This window comes from Zalophus californianus, chromosome 4 (genome assembly GCF_009762305.2).
Source record: "Zalophus californianus isolate mZalCal1 chromosome 4, mZalCal1.pri.v2, whole genome shotgun sequence".
In the NCBI taxonomy this organism is placed as follows: Eukaryota; Metazoa; Chordata; class Mammalia; order Carnivora; family Otariidae; genus Zalophus; species Zalophus californianus.
In genome coordinates, this window is record NC_045598.1 from 154,763,115 (window position 1) to 154,784,153 (window position 21,039).

General features: G+C 35.3%; 1 protein-coding gene across 1 annotated transcript in view; it reads right to left on the reverse strand.

Annotated features, from left to right (window-relative positions):
- The window catches only part of RNF19A (ring finger protein 19A, RBR E3 ubiquitin protein ligase), a 52,476-nt gene that overhangs the window by 27,632 nt on the left and 3,805 nt on the right, over positions 1 to 21,039 (reverse strand). Inside the window, exon 2 of the mRNA XM_027591426.2 lies at positions 1,401 to 2,170. Coding sequence (XP_027447227.1) covers positions 1,401 to 2,074 — 674 coding nt within the window. The 5' untranslated portion in view covers positions 2,075 to 2,170. The remainder of the gene's footprint in view (positions 1 to 1,400; positions 2,171 to 21,039) is intronic.

Sequence of the window (21,039 nt, forward strand, 5' to 3'; positions counted from 1 at the left end):
CTATAATGATCTGCAAAAAGTGTTTTTAACTAAAATTTGCTGTCCAACTTGAAATCTAATAAATGTGTATGCTTGCACCAGTGAAAATGCTGTGCAGGGGTCCATGGGACCAAGAGTGATACAACTGTATCCAAGCTGTTCTTTTGACAGGATACTGTCTCCTGCTCAAGTTATTTAAAGGTATTGTTCATTATCCCTATTTCTTCCAATCTTTTTCTTGAGATTTTAGCTCTTCATGGATCCCAGAGTTTGCTTCTGTCATATACCTGGAAGCACAGCCAACCTTGGCCCAGTTTAGAAAGTATCTTTAACATATTATTTTATTATTTATATGTTCTAGTACAAGCTCCCTGCATTAGAGGAAAGCACAGTTTAAATGTGATAATGAATAGTATTTCTAAGTCCTTCACACTACTAATGAATTCATAAAATTTTAAATAATCAGGTAATTTTTTAATGTTTTATTTCCACTGAAATACTTGGTGGACAGTTAAGCGTTAGTTATACCTGGGAAAACTGGTTGGGATTTGCAAAGGCTGGAAACATATTATTAGTTTTCTCATTTAAAATGAGAGATATAGCCTAGATGAAATCTGAAAAGTTGCCATTCAACAAGCTTTTAATAATAGATTTGATTCAGATGATGAATCCTGAAACTTCATCTGAGAAACTAAACTCACATTCCACCCTTGTTTCGGCTTATACCCAATAATCTTGAAAGTTCTGGGTTTTTCCCCAACTCTTAATTATAAATAATCTCTAGCTTACTAATGGTATGCTAAATAACATCCAGTGTTTACAGCTTTTGTTATTCTTGAAAAGCATGACTGTTTAGTCCTAGTTATGACAACCCTACATAGTAAATGCTCTATAAAGAGAAGATGCTGTTAGCGTAATAATCAAGTATATAAGCAAAATTATTTTAAATCTTGAGACTAGCAGTACTTATGTCATACCAACATGAACACATGTCACTGTGGCACACATTAACGTGTCTTTTGAAAGGGTCATTTGAGTTTATACAACCAAAACCCCCCCTAACCAAAACCAAACAAAATCCCTGATCACTTCATCTGCTACACTAAAATAACAATTTTCCAAATGAAGGGGATAACCAATTTTGCCCACAACTAGATCCTGTACCCTACCATCCTATCCCTTTCTTCCGAAAATGCTCAAATGAGTATGTGATGAGACACGATATAAAAATGAGTAAGATAATATTCCTGCCATTAGCATCTATGTAACATTGTGCCTGGCACATGGTATATACTCAATGTAAGTTTGTCTACTAAATAATGAATCACCTGACATGTTAAGATTCTTCTTTTGAGTAATAGCTAATTCTTATTTATCCACAGAAAAAATACTAACTCAAGAAAAACCAAACAAAATCTTACCCACAGTCTGGAGCTGGACACCACCTACAATCAGGATCTGCAACAAGCCACCGTCTAAGCATAAATTCTTCATATTTTTCCATCAAGACATCATCACTTAATATCAAGCGAATATCATGGGGATTAAACCGTTCAGTACATTCTGGGCAACTGATATTAACTCTACTTTCAGAAATTTCTATCCTTAGATATTGTCGTAAGCAATCCACACAAGATCTATGATGACAAGTCATTATCTCAGGAAATCTGTCTTTAGAATGCCGCAAAAGGCACAAAGGGCACTCTATAAAGTCTCCAATTTGTTTGCTGATAGAAGTTAATCCATTGTCAGAGGAGGTATTTGTAGAGAAAATGGAGTTCTTATCAGTACACATTTCAGAATGTATACTTTCAATGCTCGCAATTCCATCCACCCCGCCATTTAGCTCCCTGGATTTACGTTTGTTATCCTTTTTTCTCCGAAACAGAGAGCCTATTGAAATTCTTCTTTTTTTGGGTGCCTTTTTCACTGAAGGCAAGCTCACAGACGAAGCAGAAGACTGAAGATCACGATCTGAACCCATTTGCCGATGTAAACTCATGTCTAAAATGCTCATTAGAATTGAGTCAGGGTCTGTGTCTACACACAGCCCTTCATTATATTTAGAGATAAAACCTATTTCTTGTTCTTGCATTCAGATTAAGTCATGATGTAAGAAAAATCCTACTTGGTTCCTTCAGCGAATTCTTGAAAAAGCTTGACTTAACAGAAGACTGTTATCATAGATGGTCTGAAAAACAAAACACAACATCAAGATAATTTTATTGTATTCTTAGTCTGCATGTTTTTTAAATAAACTTACAACCTTACTATGAAACTTCAAACCAGTATGTTCTTTAATCATTAGCTTTTTTTTAATAAGACCAATTTACTGACTAGTCTACACGAGAATGTAAGAATATACAGTGAACACTAAACAAGTATATTCTTTAATCTTAATATTCTAGATTTGAACTAACCTTACCATTATTAAAATCTCGTAAGAATTTTTGATCATTTTCACTGAGACCTCAATGATTCCCCACTGCTTTTCAGATTTTAATTGACAATAAAATATACATGCAAATACAAAGGGTTACTAAATATAGCTTATACAATCTTGAAGAAGACCAAAGTGCGTGTGTGCTCTTACCCTTCCAGATGCAATGACTTATAAAGTTACAGGAATTAAGAGAACATTGTGGTACATCAAAGGCTAGATACAGAGACCCATGGAGCAGAATATAGTCCAGAAAAGAAGTCCCACGTATATGGGGATACTTGATTTAGGTCAAAGGTGACAAAGGCCTTTTCAAAAATAAAACAAACAAAACAACATAATATTGTTTTACTGGTTACCATCTGAGAAAAGGAACTTAACGTATAGCTCACCTCATGCATAAAAATCAATTCCAGTTGGTTCAAAGATCTCTATGAAAAGTAAAATCATAAAGCTTCTAGAAGTCAACAGAAGAGAATATTTCTGTGAAAAGACTTCTTAAACATACAAAAGTACTAACCATAATAGACTGAAAAATTGGAATATAATAAACTCCAGAGGCAGTACTAAGGGAGTGGGACAAGACAGCTGCCACATATAACTAATAAAGGACCAAGTACCCAGAATATGGAAAGAACCCTTACAAATCAAGACAAAACAGACAATCAAAAAGAAAAATGGGCAAGGGATTTAATAGGCACTTAACAAAAGGATATGAAAAAGTGCTCAACAGCATTTGTCATCAGGGAGATACAGATTAAAGCTACATTGAGATACACAACCCAGCAGGATGGCTAAATTTCAGACTGACATTTCCAAGTATTAGCAAAGATGTGGATTGCTGGTGGGAGTGTAAAATGGCACAACTACTTTGGAAAACTGTTTAACGGTATGTACCAAATTCGAACATATACTCTATTACCCAATTATACTACTAGAAATAACTGCACAAGAGAAATGAATGCCTACATGCATCAAGAGATACATAACAATATTAATAGCAGCGTTAGTTATAACAAGCCAAAATACTAGATGCAACCCACACTTCTTTCAACAATATAATTGTATATATTCACATTCTAGTACACTAGAAATCAATGAAAATGAACAAAATACTGCTTCACACAAAACAAGAATGAATCTCACACAAAAGACAGCATACTGTATATGTAATTCTATTTAAATAAAGTGTAAAACCAGGCAGAACTAATCTATGATGACAGCAGTCAGGAGTATAGCTACCTTTTGTGGGGAGGCACAGAGAACTTTGACATATGTAGTTGTTACAAAGGTATGTTTACTTTGTGATTTTGATAAATCACTGACATACAAACTCATGTTTAATACACTTTACTGAATGACTGTTATATCACAAAGTTTAAAAAAAAAAAAGATTCCTGAGCTGGTATCTGCACATATCCTTGAGAAAGTTGTGTTGATTTCCCAACACAAAATCTAGAAAAACACTTCACTCAGGCAAACATTATTCTTGTCCATCAGTTTATACCTTCCCATTATTTGCAGCATTCTCTGAGAATGCATAATTCTGAGAAAAATAGAGGGTGTAATGGTAGGTTCTACTAAAATTTTCTGCATATTTTCTTCCATGTTTTTATTTTAACTTGCATCTCAAAATGCCTTCTGTACTCCACAGTGAAATATATTTATCATAGAAGAGAACTAGAGAGGGAATCTATCTTGGGGAACTTATCATAAGAATTTGTCACTTAAAATAGTAAAACAATGGTACTTATCGGCATCACCTGGGAAATTTTTCAAAATACACACTTTAAGAAACTTGATAGCCATATAGTCTTTTTCTCCAAAAGAGAACCTTGTAAGAGTGAATAGAAGTGTTGTTGTTGTTTTTTTTTTAAGATTTATTTATTAATTTGAGAGAGAGAGAGGGAGAACGCACAGGGGTGCGGGGTGAGGGAGAGAGAGAATCTCAAGCAGACTCTCTACTGAGTGCAGAGCTGGACATGGGGCTTGATCCCACAACGCTGAGATCATGAACTGAGCCAAAATCAAGAGTCGGATGCTCAACAAACTGAGCCACCCAGGTGTCCTTTAAAGTACTCTTAATATTTAAACTAGGATAACGAGCAAACTGGAACAGGTGTTCATCCTATTTAGGAAATCCTTCTAAAACATTGTGCAAATACACAAATATGCCTCAAAGGAAAAATAAACAAATCCTGAATACTAAAACTTTAATATTTCTATATGGTAAAAAATATTATAATGTAGAAAGACAATGATAAATTAGAAAAACGTGTATAACAATGAAAAAATTTCCCTACTATACAGCTTTTACACATTAATAAGAAAAAGATGTACAACCTGATAGCAAAGATACAAGGATGTTTGAAAAAGAATTATAAAAATTAGACTGGACACAGTTTTTAACAACCACAACAAAGAAACAAAATTCAAACATTAGATACCCTCTTTGTGCACATTAGATTGACAAAGGCTGTAAAGAGTTGGTGAGCGTGTACTGCTAACATCTCATATACTATTGGGAGGAGTGCAAATCAGCACAATTTGTGGGAACCAATTTGGCCTTATCTATTAAACGTCAAAACAGAAGTATTCTTTGACCAGCAATCCTACATGTAAAACTTATCCTTCAGAAAATATAAGGACACAGGTGTGCAAAGATAATATACAAGGAAATTCACTGTAGCCTAGTTGATAGAAGCAAACAAAACAAGACCAAAAAACCCACACAAACCTGAAAATAACCTGTGTCTAACATGGGACTGGTAAAAATAAATGAACCAGCCACAATTTATGTGCAATGATATAGAAAGCACTCTCTATATAATGCTAAGCAAGTAACTGCAAAATAGTGTGTATAATATGAGCGCATTTTTGGAAAAAACATATCCACACAGACTTACATATACATACACAATTTTTGGAAAAGTATTAAGAAACCATTGACAATGGTTACCTAGGGAAGTACAATCTAGTATTGACTTTCTGCCTTCTGCAGAGTTTAAAACTGTATCAGATCATCCACTACTTATTAAAAAAAAAACAAAACTAATTGAACCCGACAAGCAATAACAAAAAACATATTTTGCCCTAAAGCTAACCAATCATAAGGATGGGGTCCAGAGTTTGTTTGTTTTATATTTAGGTCAGTAAATCAGTGGCATACTCTGATTAAGAACCACTAATACTAAGGAGACTTAAAACACTCTCACTTAAAAAACAAAATTCCATAGGCTTTGCCTCTGAAACAAGGCTCCTTGTTTTTCATTACTTTAGGTACAAAAAATAAAAGTTCCATTAAAAACAACAACTCAGGGGGTGCCTGGGTGGCTCAGTCAGTTAAATGCCTTCAGTTCAGGTCATGATCCCAGGGTACTGGGATCCAGCCCCTGCTCAGCAGGGAGCCTACTTCTCCCTCTCCCTCTGCAGCTCCCCCTGCTTGTGCTCTCTCTGTCAAATATTAATACATAAATAATCTTAAAAAACAACTCAGTTTGTCACTGTCAGCCAAAAGGGTTATGGTGAGGTACCCCTTAACCTATAGCACAGAGATGACGAGAGAGACTTACTTAAAAATCCACATAATTTAATGACTATCTTTCTGTAGAAATAATCCATGGAAGTGTTTGTAAGCGTGTAACTGAAGAGTACTGGCCATGCCTCAATCAAGGGAACTTTGGCTAACTTGGGATTTCTAAGACTACACCTTAAACCACTAAGGAAAAAAAAAGTACTACAGAAATTCTGCCAATCTAAACAGATGACAAAATGTGTGAAATTAAAAAAAACTTTCAGTGATTCAGGAACTTATTTTTAGAAAAAGTTGACTTCATTCTCCAGTGAAAAGTAAAAACCTATTATATACACCATTTAATATAGTACTATTCTTTTTGAACTCAACTTTTTTTGAAGTAAACTATCACCTATATGAATCTGTATTATGTTCTGCCTCTGAAATGCACACACCATTAAGACAAAAATATTATTTGAGTTTTAAAACAAATGGCTGGGTTGCAGGTTGGAAAAAGAAGGGAAAATATGTTGTATATGATAATACCACTATAGCATTTAAAAGTCTTTTTTTTTTTGAGTAGAGGTTCACTTTTTTTTTTTAAGATTTTATTTATTTATTTATTTGAGAGAGAGAGAATGAGAGACAGAGAGCACGAGAGGGAAGAGGGTCAGAGGGAGAAGCAGACTCCCCGCTGAGCAGGGAGCCCGATGTGGGACTCGATCCCGGGACTCCGGGATCATGACCCGAGCTGAAGGCAGTTGCTTAACCAACTGAGCCACCCAGGCGCCCTTTAAAGTCCTTTTTATCTGTGTCTTATTCAAGCCTCACTGTTCGATAGAAAAGTTTTAATAATCTTATTTGATAGGAAAACTGAAGTTCAGAGAGAGTAAATATTGCAAGGTAAGTAAATGATAGGGTTAAGGGAAATTCAGGTGTTCTGATACCTCGGCCTCAGTACCATTATCTGCCTGCAGCTGCCTTCATAAAAGAACTTCTCTAGTCACTATCAGGATATCAAAAATTATCTCAGAAAATAAAAGGCAATGACATCTTACACATCATCTGGGGCCAGTCTTTAACTACCCTTCAGCTCCATGTCTCATTCAAACCATTCCTCCTGTCTGAAATGCCACTCCCTTTCTCTCCTCCTAACCAAATTGTACTCAACTTTTAAAACTCAGATGAAACTTCATTTTGTTTACTTTTTTCCAGATTAATTTTTTAATAAGCTTTTTAAGGTAGAACTTGAATATTTGTGATTTCTTTAATACAACAGAGCCAAGATGGTGTCATGAACATAAACATCATGAACAAATGCCAAATGAGTATTTCTTAAAATGACACAATGTCATTGAAGTGATGATACTATTCAATAACCACAAGAAAACATCAGTCTTGTTATTTCACTGTCATACCTCCTAGGCACATATGTGTTCTATTTTTTTTTTACAGTCCAATTAATTCATAGTAGGTCTACAAAGAGAAATATCAGGTCTACTGTATTAAATACAGAATAGATTATTATAAAAACATTGATATTTACATGGTATAATAGTTCATACCATTTCAGAGCAAGAACAGATGATGAAAGGCAGTAAATGTACTAATGACATAATTTGAAATATCCTCAACTCCTAATAACCCCCAATCTTGGAAGCTCTTTAAATTGATGTACTAGCACAAGGATTTATCAGGCTGTAATGCATTGATAACAAAGCAGTGAGGGGGAAAAGACAACTGAAGTTGGGCTCCATAATGTTATGGTTATTGGCTTAGTGGGAATACCCAAAATAAAAGCAGGGATCTGTAATTAAAGATGCTAGAAGAGTTTAGTTACTGAAACAGAAAAGAATAATAAAACACAAGTAGACCCTAAAGTATGTATTTTCAACTATCTACAATCATAATCATTGTCACATCAATGTCACAAGGAATTCTAGTCACCTGTTAATTAAACTATGAGAAAGGTCTTCTCCTTTCCCTCGTTCTCAGTATAGCATAACTCCAACAAGTAACCAAGACTACCAATTGCTGCTACACACTCATGCCCCTGAAGAAAATGGCTGGAGAGGGATGCCTAAGTGGCTCAGTTGGTTAAGCGTCTGCCTTTGGCTCAGGTCATGATCCCAGGATGGGACTGAGTCCCGCATTGGGCTCCCTGCTCAGCGGGGAGCCTGCTTCTCCCTTTGCCCGCTGCTCTCCATGCTTGTGCTCATGCTCTCTCAATCTCTCTCACAAATAAGATCTTTTAAAAAATGGTTGAAGAACTAGTTTTATTGCTGGCAAAGGAGCCCCACTTTTGACCTTTTAATGGACTTCAACTGAAGAACAGCACCTAAGACTGGTATTGAGAAGGACAGAGACCCACACCTGTTCGTCTAACCTTCCCTACTTCAGGGTTCATATCCCTTTAAAGTCAGGGTCTCTTGATTCTTATTTTTTCTACTTTTTGGGGGGTGGGCAGAGGGAGAGGAAAGAGAGAATCTTAAAGCAACCTTCACGCCCAGTGCTGAACCCAACATTGGGACTCATTCTCACAACCCTGAGATCATGACCTGAGCCAAAATCATCAGACGCTTAACCAACTGAGCCACCCAGGTGCCCCTAGTTTTTTCTACCTTTTGAGAATATGTGAGGGATTATGAAATAGGAATGTAAAGGTATTTCTACCAACATGTGTCAAAGCTTTGTAGAATTAAGATTTAGTAAAAGTGCTGATAACTTTGTACTGACTCATAAAATACATCTGACACCACACTATTTTTTATACTTTGTAAATATTACAGAAATTGAACATTCCAGTTGAAGCATCTAATCAACAATTACAATATTGTTTTAAATGAAAATATATACCAGATTTTAACACTCAATTTATAAACAAAGGATAGACAAGAACAGTCAGAAGGCTCAAATCCACACAAATAGTAGCCCATAGTTTAAGAAAGGCTGTATGTATCAGTCAGGGTCCTGGCAAAAAACAAAGCACTCTCAAATAGGTAACTGAAGGGCACATTGAAAAAAGTGTGGGCAGGGTTAAAGGAACCAAATAGGGGTGGCAAAGTACTCAGGAACCCACTGCCACCCTTTGGAATGAAGGGGCAGGAGGAACAATTACTGAAGAGGAGCTGTGCAACAGCAATTGGAAGAACAACATCCAGCTTCTCTCTGTGGCTCTCCAATATCCTGCCAATACCTCACATTGGCTAAGTCCAACAAAGGAGCCCAAATGAAGCAGTTCTTAGAAGTCAACTCCCTCTGGTACACAGAGCAAGGCAGAGATGGGTTAAGAGTGGATCTGGAGGGGCAAATTAAAAAAAAAAAAAATCCAGTACTGGATGTATAAAGAAGAGAATTTGGGACTCAAGACCTGGTTAAATCCCTATATAAAGTATAATACTGAGTCTGTGATCTCCACTACAAAATATGGATACCACCACTCACTTCAAATAGATGTTAGGAAAATAAAGTGAAGTTGATATGTGCTGAAAGTACCTAACAGAATCTGGCATTATACTAAATGTAGGCTAAAATGAAATGTAACACAAGCTTTGTATCCCTAGTGCCCAACACAATGTGTAACTTATAGCAGATGCCTAATAAACTCTGGCTAAATAAATTGTGATGCAGAATACACATAAGTGGAAATGAGTAAATGAGGATTCTATCCGTATCTTTACTTCTGGTTTGCTATCAATGTACGACCCTTATTAAGGGATACAGTCTTATTATATCCAGCTTTTTACACTGTGAAAAGACAAGGACCTTTATCCCACGAGTGCTATAGGAGAAATAAAACATGTTAAGCATCTTGACGCTATGTCCCTTCAAGAATTATAGATTTAAGATTTCTAATAAACATCTCCTAATCATAAACACTTCAATAGCACCTAAAAGCCACCCACATGCTAAATGATTTAAAACTAATGAGAAGGTATTCTGGAATTGTAGAAGGCTGGGCAAAAAAGTTTACAGAAAATAAAGCACTTCCCAAGAGAAAATTCCTTTATACTCCTGTTTCTGCCTCTGATATGCAGCTAAAATTAGGTTTCTTCTGCTTGGAAAGGCTAAAATACAGAGAAAAATCCAAAAATTTTGTGTTGATGGTCTAAATACTAAGTGAACAAAAAGACCTACCACTTCTAATTTCAATTTTTTTAAAGATGTTTGACACCCAGATGTTCTGCACCTCTAAAAAATTGCATGTAACGAAAGTAACATGGAACATTTATTAGCACTGTTGAAGAGAACAGCTAAGTATAAAATCATTTTCTTGTTTTTAAGTGAAGAGGAAATAGGCACAGAGATCCCTACCAGAGTTTCTATACTCACTAATTTTGGTTACTAGTGAAGCCTGAGCTATCTTATATTCCAAGTCAAAGAGTCAAGAGAGAAGATAAACAAGACTTTCTATTTTAGATGTTGTATTCTGTACAAAAAGCATAACAGGCTATTAAACTTCAGCAATATACACTTATATTGGGAAGTTGGGAGAAGATGAGGAATAAAAAACTTACTCATTTCAATGGCTATATATTTGCTATTACATGTGAGACCAGGAGACAAAGAGGGACATTTGCTTTGGTGGGAAAGATATTTATAGTATTTCTCATGTGTTTACAAGTCATTTATATTTCACTTTCTATGGCCTAACCACATGCTCATATCCCACTGTTGGACTTTCCCTTACTGATGTGTAAAACCTATTTATATGTAAAGAACACTTGCTTTTATGTGCCAAAAATATTTTTAAAAAATTATACTTGATTTTATGGCAATTTTCCAATGCAGGTATTTCAAATTTTCTTAATGAGTTCAAAATTCACATATCTTTCTTTACAACTTTTGGGTTCTATACCTGTCTTGGAAGAGTCTTGCCTACTCCAGGAGTATATTTTTAAAATGCTCTTGTGTTTCCTTTCGTACTTCTATAGTTTATCTTTTTGCGTAAATCTTTCATCCATTTCATTTTAATGTTAGGAAAAAGTGAGATTAAAATTTGATGTTTTCTAAATGGCTAGCCAGCTACCTCAACACCAGTTGTTGAATAATCTCTTTTTCATCCACAACTCCCACCTATTTAATAAGCTACATCTTAGTATGAATTCTTGCTACCTAGGTGGTATGGACTTCTAAAATAAGCTCTTGAAATAAACTACCAAACTGTCTTGTTCCAACTTGTACTACCACCAGTCAGAAAGGTGTTTAGTACCTGAATTCTTACCAACATCCTATGTTATTTCAATAGCTTTTTCAGAGTGACAAAAAATAGTAAGTACTGTACTTCATTTCCATTTATTTGATTACTAAACAAATTCAACATTTTTTCACACTTATTTCTTCAGTGATTTATCTGTTCATGGACAATGAACATTTTTTGTCCATTTTTACACTGGAACTTTAATGTTCCTCTTTGATTTTAAACATTCAATATTTACTTCCTAACATTTGCCCTTTAATTTTTTTAACACTTTGAAGAGGTTTAAAATTTTTATTTAGTCACATCTACCAAGCTCTTCTGTAAATTCTTTTATTGTTTTATATGCTTACAAAATCTTTTCAGAGGATGAAATCTATTTACCAATACAACTACCGTTTTCGGTATTCATTCCTTCTCGAGGATCCAAGTTTCACCTGAGATCATTTCTTTTCAGTCTGAAGAGCATCCTATAGCATTTCTTGGTATGCAGGTCTCCTTGCAACGAATTCTCTCAACTTTGTTTATCTGAAAAATGTCCTTATTTCACCTTCATATTTTATGGATATTTTTGCTGAATTCAGAATTCCAGGTTGACAGCTTTATCCTTTTAGAACTTTAAGTGGGTCATTCCATTGTTTTCTAACCTCCATCATTCCTGGTAAGTCATCCTTCATTGATATTTTAATTCCTCTGTATGTAATGTGTCTTTTTTTTTTTCCTTTGGCTGCATTCCATATTTTCTTTCTACCTTTGATATTCAACAGTTTAAGATGTGCCTAGATGTGGTTTTCCTTGTGTTTATCCTGCTTGGGATTCACTTAACTTCTTGGATTTGAAATTGATTTTAAGTTGAGTAAGTGAAGTTCCTGGTAATTACTTCTTCAAATATTTTTTACCCTGTTTCATCTCTCCTTCTGCCATTCATGTTAGTTTAATACTGTCCCATTGGCCATCGAGGCTCTGTTCATTTTTTGTAATGCTTCTTCTTCATTCTTTAGATTGACAAATTTTTTTTATTGATCTTCAAGTTCACCAATTCTACCTCTGCCATTCCCCAATCTCTTGTTAAATCCATTCAGTAAAATTTTCATTTCAGATATTGGACTTCTTAGTTCTAGAATGTCTATTCCTTTTTATGGTTTCCACTTCTCCATTGAGAGTACCCATCTGTTCAGTCATTATCATGCTTCTCCCTTTAAGTCATTGAAAATATTACACTTGCTTTTTAAAGTCTGCTAATTCTGCTAATATTAGCTTCTGCTACCATTTGGGAAGAGATGGTATTGTCATTAAGTCATATTTTCCTGATTCTAGTAATTGCCTATTAAAACTGGATATTGTGGATGTTGTAGAGACTTTAAGAGTTTCTTATCTTCTCCTGAAGAGTGAGGATTTGTATTATACCTGACAGTTAAATAAATGGCTAATCAAGTTGGACTTGTGGAGGCTTGGTTTACACTATTTTAGAATGGGTCTTGAAGAACACATGTTTACCAAGCCCCTTTAATTTGGTGGGAATCAAAAACCAAATTCTGTCTCCCCTTCTAAGGATAGCTGCAATATCTCTAGTCAGCATTTTCAGTCTTACAGCTGAGACTGTTGTTTTTTTTCCATTGAGCTCAGTGGTATCTTCCATGCACAATTCAGGATTTTAAGGCATTCCTACTGTAACTCCCTCCTTTTTGGAATCTGTCAATTTCCAGCAATTCTGGCACTCCCAACTTCATTCCTTGACACCTCAAACCAGTAAGACTGACTTTTTGCTTGATTTCCAGCTGCCCTGCGCTGCATGGTCTTTTCCTCAAGAGGAAAGCTGTATAAATTTTTTTTGAAAACATCTGACAGTTTTCCAAAGTATATCTTCAACTAGGTTCTGAGATACAGTATTCTTGAGTCTGTATATGATGCTGTCATAGGAAATCTTAGCCTAACATTAAGTATGTATTATCTCTAAATTATAAATTTAGTGTACAGCTTTTTAAAAGATTTTATTTATTTATTTGACAGAGAGATATATAGCAAGAGAGGGAACACAAGCAGGGGGAGTGGGAGAGGGAAAAGTAGGCTTCCCGTGGAGCAGGGAGTCCAAAGTGGGGCTCAATCCCAGGACCGTGGGATCATGACTGAGCCGAAGGCAGACACTTAACAACTGAGCCACCCAGGCGCCCCTACTGTACAGCTTTTAGAAACTGATCTTTAAAAGGTGTTCTTGCATTATCCAATACTTACAACTGTAATGGCTTCTAGGAATAACTAAATTTGTTAAGCTTTTTGCCTTTTTAAGTAAACTGTATAAGTATTAATTCATTTAGTCTTTCAATAAATATGTCCAATGTCTATCATGTGCCAGATATTCTTCTAGGTAGTAGATATATAATACCAAAATAGAAATAGGCAAGGCCCCTGTTCTGTGGAATTTTCATTCTAGTTCATCTAAATAACTGAACAAAGACATTTCAGACTATGTCTTCCCCAAACAATGGTATGGGTGATTTTGCAAGGACCTGCATTATAATAAAATGATGCCCTTTTTTCATATGCATAATTTTGAAAGAATAATCGATTTTATATTTGGGCATATATAGTAGTCCCATAATCTAAATAAATACTTATCAAAATCCATTTTAAAGCTTTCTTTTAAAAAACTATATATACCCTGAAAGCAACTCTGTTTTTCAATGTAACAATGGTTTTCTGACACCATAAGTAGCTGGCAATTTTATACAAAAAGGAATCACCGGTTATTTGACCATACAACCTACTATAGAGAACATTCATTTAGGTCACTGTGCATAATTTCAGGAACCAATACTGATAAATAAACAGTGGGGGAAATCTTCAAAACCTGACTCATATCTTTGGTTCTACCCTTGCTCCAGTGTTAAATAAAGGTTCCTAAGGCAGTGAGAAAAGTAGTATCTATCTTCCCATACTATCTCCTATACAGAGAGTTGCAAACAACCTATCAAATTTAAATATGGCTAGGTACAATTTAATGTAATAACTGACTACTAAAAATCAGAATTATCATAATCCATCTTTTGATCAGACCACAACTAGAAGTGCTGTATTAAAAATGATGTGTCCACACATAAGCTAATTTTAGCCCAAAGTAAACAGTGCTTTTGTAAATCTGAACCATCTCATTAAGAGAAGTCTGAGGCATTTAATTTTCTTGGATTTTCATATATGGCTTTCTCTAAACAGAGATAAATCACTAAAGTTTATTAAGTCTGCTTTACTCAAAAAAGATTATTTAAATGTCTAAAGTTTTTTTTTTTTTTTAAGTTATATCATTCATTTTGCCAACCTCAAGTTCGGAAATGCCGTATTTTCCTCTAATAAACCTGTCCCCCAATATAGCTGCCAAATTCAGCTATTGCAGCAGTGCAGGTTCTGAGCATAATTCCTGCTGCCCAAATAATATTAAGACACACTCATAAAAACTCTGAATTATTAAACATCTCTTTATACTACCTGTTAAAGTAAAAATATAATAGGCACAACAATAATTTTTGGAGAAGGATAAAAATGCTTAAAAATAACAGCTAATACATGGATAGGCTTTGAAAAAATCCATGAAATCTCTAAAATGGTATATTAAATTGTGAATAACTGTATATTCTAGGGACAGAATTGATCGCTTTCAAGAGATTCTCCAAGGAGTCTAAAGTGTAACAAAAGGTTAACAGCTACCACTGCGATGTTGGAATTTAATTTGCCAGTAGAAGTTAACATCAGTTTCTGTAAATTTTCTGCTCTCAGTAATTTATATATTTACATATTCTTATCTGTACTAATTGTTAGCTCAGTTAGAATGCACTTGTATCCCATTAAGATTTGAAGCTGCAGTTCTTTCCAAAACAGTTAAGTTTTGGGGAAGGTTAAAAAACAACTCTCATCCCTAAAACAAATGTCTCAGGTTCATAATGCAAGAATAAACATGAGGTTTGTATATGGCCTAGAATAATCTATCACATGTTTAAAATATAAAATTACACAAATAAAGGCTAATCAATATTGTAAATTCAAAGGACAACTGAATATAAATATGTATGTAAAGATATTTTAATGCTATTATGTCATGTTCACTTAAAATGGCAATTACCACTGGAAAATGTTTTTAAGTTTATCATTCCTCATAAAGTAAATCAATGACAATAAAATGTAATGGACACAGAAGTAAAATATTTGCTGTCCAGTAAGAAACAATCAGCAAGGGTGCTAGAAATACAATCTAAATGCCTTTCAATTATTTGCATGTCTCCTCAGAAACATGAGCATATTATATGCAGCTCTAAGGAAATCTGGGTTCTATTTATTGCTACCGAGTGGTTTTGTGGCTTTGGTTCAGTAACCACCTCTCTGTACCATCTGTAAAACAGGGAAAAACACAACTGTGGCAGAGATGATGTTATATACGCACCTGTTTCATTTTCCTCCCAAGCACATAGGAGGACCACATTTTCCATTCCACTTGCTGCTACATGCGGCCATGTGTCTAGTCCTGACCAATGCAATGATGTATGCTCTTTCCAGGACTGGTCTCTAAATTATCCCTTCACACATCTTTGAACTCTCTCTCTTCCCTCACTGGCTTGCTGAATGTAGTAATCCTAGTGGTGACTCCAAGCAGGCCATAGGGGCAGCTGAGTCACAAGACGGAAAGAATTCTTTGTGTGAGAAATAAACTTTTATTCTGCTCCACCATGAGATTTTGGGGTTGTTTCAGACACAATTATCTTAACCTACCTCAGTGGGGGAAAATAAAATGAGGTAAAAAATTTAGAGTAGCTTCGGGGGGGGGATGCGGGCAGGGGTTTTTAAATACTATACACATGTGGGGTAATGACAGCAACTTTCTATCCAGAAAGTAAGGTATGGGCTTTGGAGTCACAAGTCTGGGTTCAAGTTCCGCCTCTGATACTTACTGTGCTGTGTGACATTGAGTTAAATTACTAAGACAGTTTCTTCAACTATAAAATAGGAGTAATAATAATAATACCTGCACCCCACCAGATTATTTTTAGGATTAAGTGAAATAACATATACAAAGAATGCAGCATAGGGTATGGCACATATTAACTACCTTACAAATATTAGCCAAACTAATATAAATATCTAAGAAGATGGCACAAATGTAACTAAACCACCTACTGAATAAAACTGTTAGAAAGATTATCACATTTTAAGGTTAGATAAAAGAAAACAAATTGTTGGCTCTGAGAGGGCTTTTCTAATGTAATCAGAAAAGTTAACCACTTGGAAGTTTGGGATACATCATTATAGTATATTAATTTCTCTAAGTAAATATAAATGTTTTTAGTCTTATGTTTATACAGCTACAAACCTACCTTAAGTGGTCTTTCTGATATATTTTTAAAAGATTTTATTTATTTGTCAGAGGGAGACAGTGAGCAGCAAGAGTGGGAGAAGCAGGATCCTTGATGAGCAAGGAGCCCATGCAGGGAGACTGATGCAGGACTCGATCCCAAGACCCTGGGAACATGACCTGAGCCAAAGGTGGACACTTAACTGACTGAGCCACCCAGGCATCCCGTGGTCTTTCTAATATTAAAAATGGACAATTTTGATTCAACTACTTATAAATGGATGAGGTAGGGGTAATTCAAACAGATCATTAGCATAGGCAAGTATCAGTTTCCAGCAAGTTTTTTAGGATGATTCAAATACACTATTTTGAGCTCTATCCTTTAAAGAGTTTCTACAATTTCACAGAAAAAGAAACTAAAAGTTCAGAGCACACTATTCCCATATTCCACAAAGCCTCTCCAAAGAGATAGTTCTTAAACAGCTTCACAAACATACACATGCCACATTTACCCATTGAAGCCTATTCTTGATTGGGAGGTAGAATAGAACGGTACTTTGTGGTTTTAATAATACTCATTACAAATACTACTACTTAATCTATTACAAAAAGTAAGCTGCTGCAGAAAGCAAAAGCATTATTCATTCCATTTTTCCAATAAGAAAAAGATTAAAAACATTTTGGCTGCCTCATTCGAGGCCCTCTTTGTTCAGAAGGGCAAACCAATAGGGAAATAGGAAAGCATAATGAAAAATCCTGGGCATGACAGAGTACCCAGAAACATTCAAAATGTCAGGCATGATGGGATGCCTAGAGACATTCAAAAGTTTTAAAATAGGTTTTAAAAAAGGTATCTAGTTGTCAAAAATTTTTTGAACTGGTTAAAATACTCATTGCTACAGATTAACAGAAGGGAAATACTAACCTTGTCTGAAATCTCAGCCAGGTCTATCTACTTTTTTGAGTTTCAATTTCCTTATTTGCAAGTTGAAGTAACTGGACCAGATAATGTCAAAGGTCCCTTAGTTCTAAAAGACTATGATTCAAATAGTTTTAATATACAGCATGCTCTAAGGTTAAAAGTGGATAATTAAAAGATTTTTCTGAGATAATTTTTGTTATAAAAATATCTCCAAATTCTCTAAAACATTAGTATACTCTTTTGTTTTAGTAAATCCAGTGGAATGAGTATAATCTTTGCCTTTCTGATAGTCTTCTTCTGAGACCAAATACAGAAGCATATATGTCACTGAACTAGAATTACTAAGTTGAACTGAAAGTCAGGATATAAGACTTCTCTTGGCTTTACAACTCTCCCAGAATGTGCTTCACTCTTTTTCCCTGTCTATAAAATAAGGGAAAATGTGCTATCATCTATTTCACTGGATTAGTATTAAAGTATATTTTTGAAACACTTTGAACTACTCAGACAAGACTGTTACAGAAGAGGGCGCCTGGGTGGCTCAGTTGGTTAAGTGACTGCCTTCGGCTCAGGTCATGATCCTGGAGTCCCGGGATTGAGTCCCACATCGGGCTCCCTGCTTGGTAGGGAGTCTGCTTCTCCCTCTGACCCTCTTCCCTCTCGTGCTCTCTATCTCTCATTCTCTCTCTCTCTCAAGTAAATAAATAAAATCTTTAAAAAAAAAAAAAGACTGTTACAGAAGAGATTTTTTTCATTAGTAACTTGTCATAGCAAGTCTAGTATAAAAGCAAAAGAAAGAAGCTCCCATGAGACTAGTGCATATAAAGGTCTTGTTACCTCCCACATGGGAATCAGTTACAATGAACAAATCAATACAAGATGTTCCTGTAGTAGGAAGAATCTGGAAAGGTGAGCAGGTCCACTGCAGCACCAGATTTTAAATCTCTGATCTACATAAACACTGCCTGAACTAATCTTCCCTTCAGTTTTTGTTTATATGAATAACCAACACTTCTTAAACAGGCATTCTTAAAATAGTGAAATAAAGTCCTTTGGAAAGAGGGGTAGGGACTGGTAAGTGGGTGTGCGGTCAAATGCTCTACCACTGAGCTATACCCCCTGGTAAGTGGGTGTGAAGGGGGAAATAAAACAACCATTTAGAAAAGCCTATCATCACAAGATATATTATGTATAGCACCATGATCAATTCTTTCATCCAAATCAAGGGTGGCAGTGGTTACCTGACAAGCAGTTACACATAGCCAAATCAAATAGATGTCTCCTTATGGCAAGCTATACCATAAAAAAAAAACTTAAAAAAATTTTATTATGGATGAATATCCTTTGGCTTTTTGCATAAACATAATACACTTTATTAATGTCCTTAGTAAAAATTTCTGGCATCATGTAGTAGGTTGAATGATGGTCCTCAAAAGATATGTTCCCACTCATGTCTGGAACCTGTTAATAATATCTCAGAAAAATTTTTAGTAGTTTATTTAGAATCACCAACCTGGAATGATTTGTGGAGATAAGATAGGAGTCAGGCCTTGAAAGAAGAGCAGGACTTAGATAAGCAGAGAAGATGGAAAAGGGTATTCCAGGCAGAGACAAAGGCCTAGGAAAAGTCATGGGGGTGAAACTATGGATGTTTTATTAACATATTTACCAAACAGATTAATTGGCTTCAGTGTGGGGTTTTTTTTGCAGAATGGTGAGAGACTAAGATTAGATTGTGGAAGGTTTTGAGTGCCATGAAAGCTTGAAATTTATCTGTGAGAAGCAAATGGAGATTTGTAAACAAAAAGATTAATGTGATCATTCAGAAACCAGGTGATTAATGAGATTTCAGTCTGGGAAGATAAAAAAGAAAGTGGTCTGAAACTTTGGCTCTACCACATTAGCTGTGTGGATAAATCTTTAGACCAGCACTATCCAACAGCACTTTCTGAAATGATGGAAATATTCTAGACCCGCAAGGTCCACTATGGTAGCCAGTAGCCACATATGGCTATAGAGCATTCCAGATGTGACTGGTACAACTGAGGAACGAAATTTAAATTTTTTTAAATGTTAACTAATTTAAACTTAAATAGCCTCATGTGGCTACTGATGATACATTGGACTGAGCAGCTCTACACTACAGTTTTCTCACTTATAAAATACAGAGGTTAAATTAGAACACTAGTGTCACTAGGATAAGTTCCACAGCCAAATAAAGTTGGTGCCGCATTCCGAGAAAAAGTAAATGAGTATTCAAGCAGATGCACCTGAGCATGACTAGGGCGGTTCTAGGTTTTTAACCTTTTCATTTCACTCTTTGTAGCTCCATGATTAATTTAAGAGACCCACTCTGTCTTCTGATCAGTGATTTTTCAAATTGGTCTTTAGGCTGATGTTTCCTAAGAGTCTATAGTTAAATATCTAATGCATCTAATTTAATAGAATTTCTGTGGAAAGGAACAAACATTTCATGTAAAATGCTCCTAGAGCTATGCTGTTCAGTGTAAACATGTACTGGATCAAAGACTTAGTATGAATAAAAGAATGTAAAGTGACTCATTAATATATGTTGAAATGATAATATTTTGGATATACTGGGTTAAATATATTATGAAAATTAGTTTCACCTGTTTCTTTTTACTTTTATCTAATAGAAAAATCTTAAATTACACTTCTAATTTGCATTAGACTCAATAATGACAGCCCTGCTGTAGAGAAAGTTATGAAATAGATACCTTACAGTATACATAATTTACTCAGTTAGTACATACTTATCAACATCTATTATTGTAAAGCTTTATGCTAAGTGCTGAGATCTTAACAGTGAACAAAGGGAATGGTCCCTGCCATAGAGAGTTTAAATTAGCTCCTACACTTCTAATGCACATTTCACATATATTATCACATTTGTGATAACACATAAGAATAATTTAATTTTAGAATATTTTACCATTTGGGGGAGCAAATGCCAATATTTGACTTAGAAATTAGAAAATATAAAGCATAAAGATTCACATTAATAGCTATTTTTGTGATGCATGCTATATAATGTTTATCTGGAAGCCTAATACTATCACATTCCCAATAGCTTCTCCCGGTTTCTTGATCTCTCCAACTAGTCTGCTCCCTCTTTATGGCTCCCCTCTCCCAGACTGTCTCTTCAAATGGCAACCTGCCTGCTATTCACATTACAGCAGGGCTATTTATACTTTCAGGGGTCTCCAAAGAAGGAATGAGGTTGAAAATGTAAAGTGTACATAATTTTAGGCAGCCAACTCCAGTTTTTTGGACCCAAGACTGAGATTTGAAGTTTCTTTTGGGCTTAAACTTGGTGATTTCTGTAGGATTTTGCTTCATAATCCAATGCACAAACTTATTTGAGAGAGAAAACAACTCATTAGTTTTGTCCCACTAAGGCTTTCATGTAAGAAAACTATTCCAAATAGGACTTCTAAAACAAATTAACTAGTAGTATTTCTCTAGCAAATGGTTTTTAAAATAAAATAACAGGTAACATCAACGGGTCAAGAATATATATATTTTGGGGCACCTGGGAGGCTCAGTCGTTAAGCATCTGCCTTGGCTCAGGTCGTGATCCCAGGGTCCTCGGATCAAGTCCCCCCACCCCCACCCCCACCCCCACCCTGCA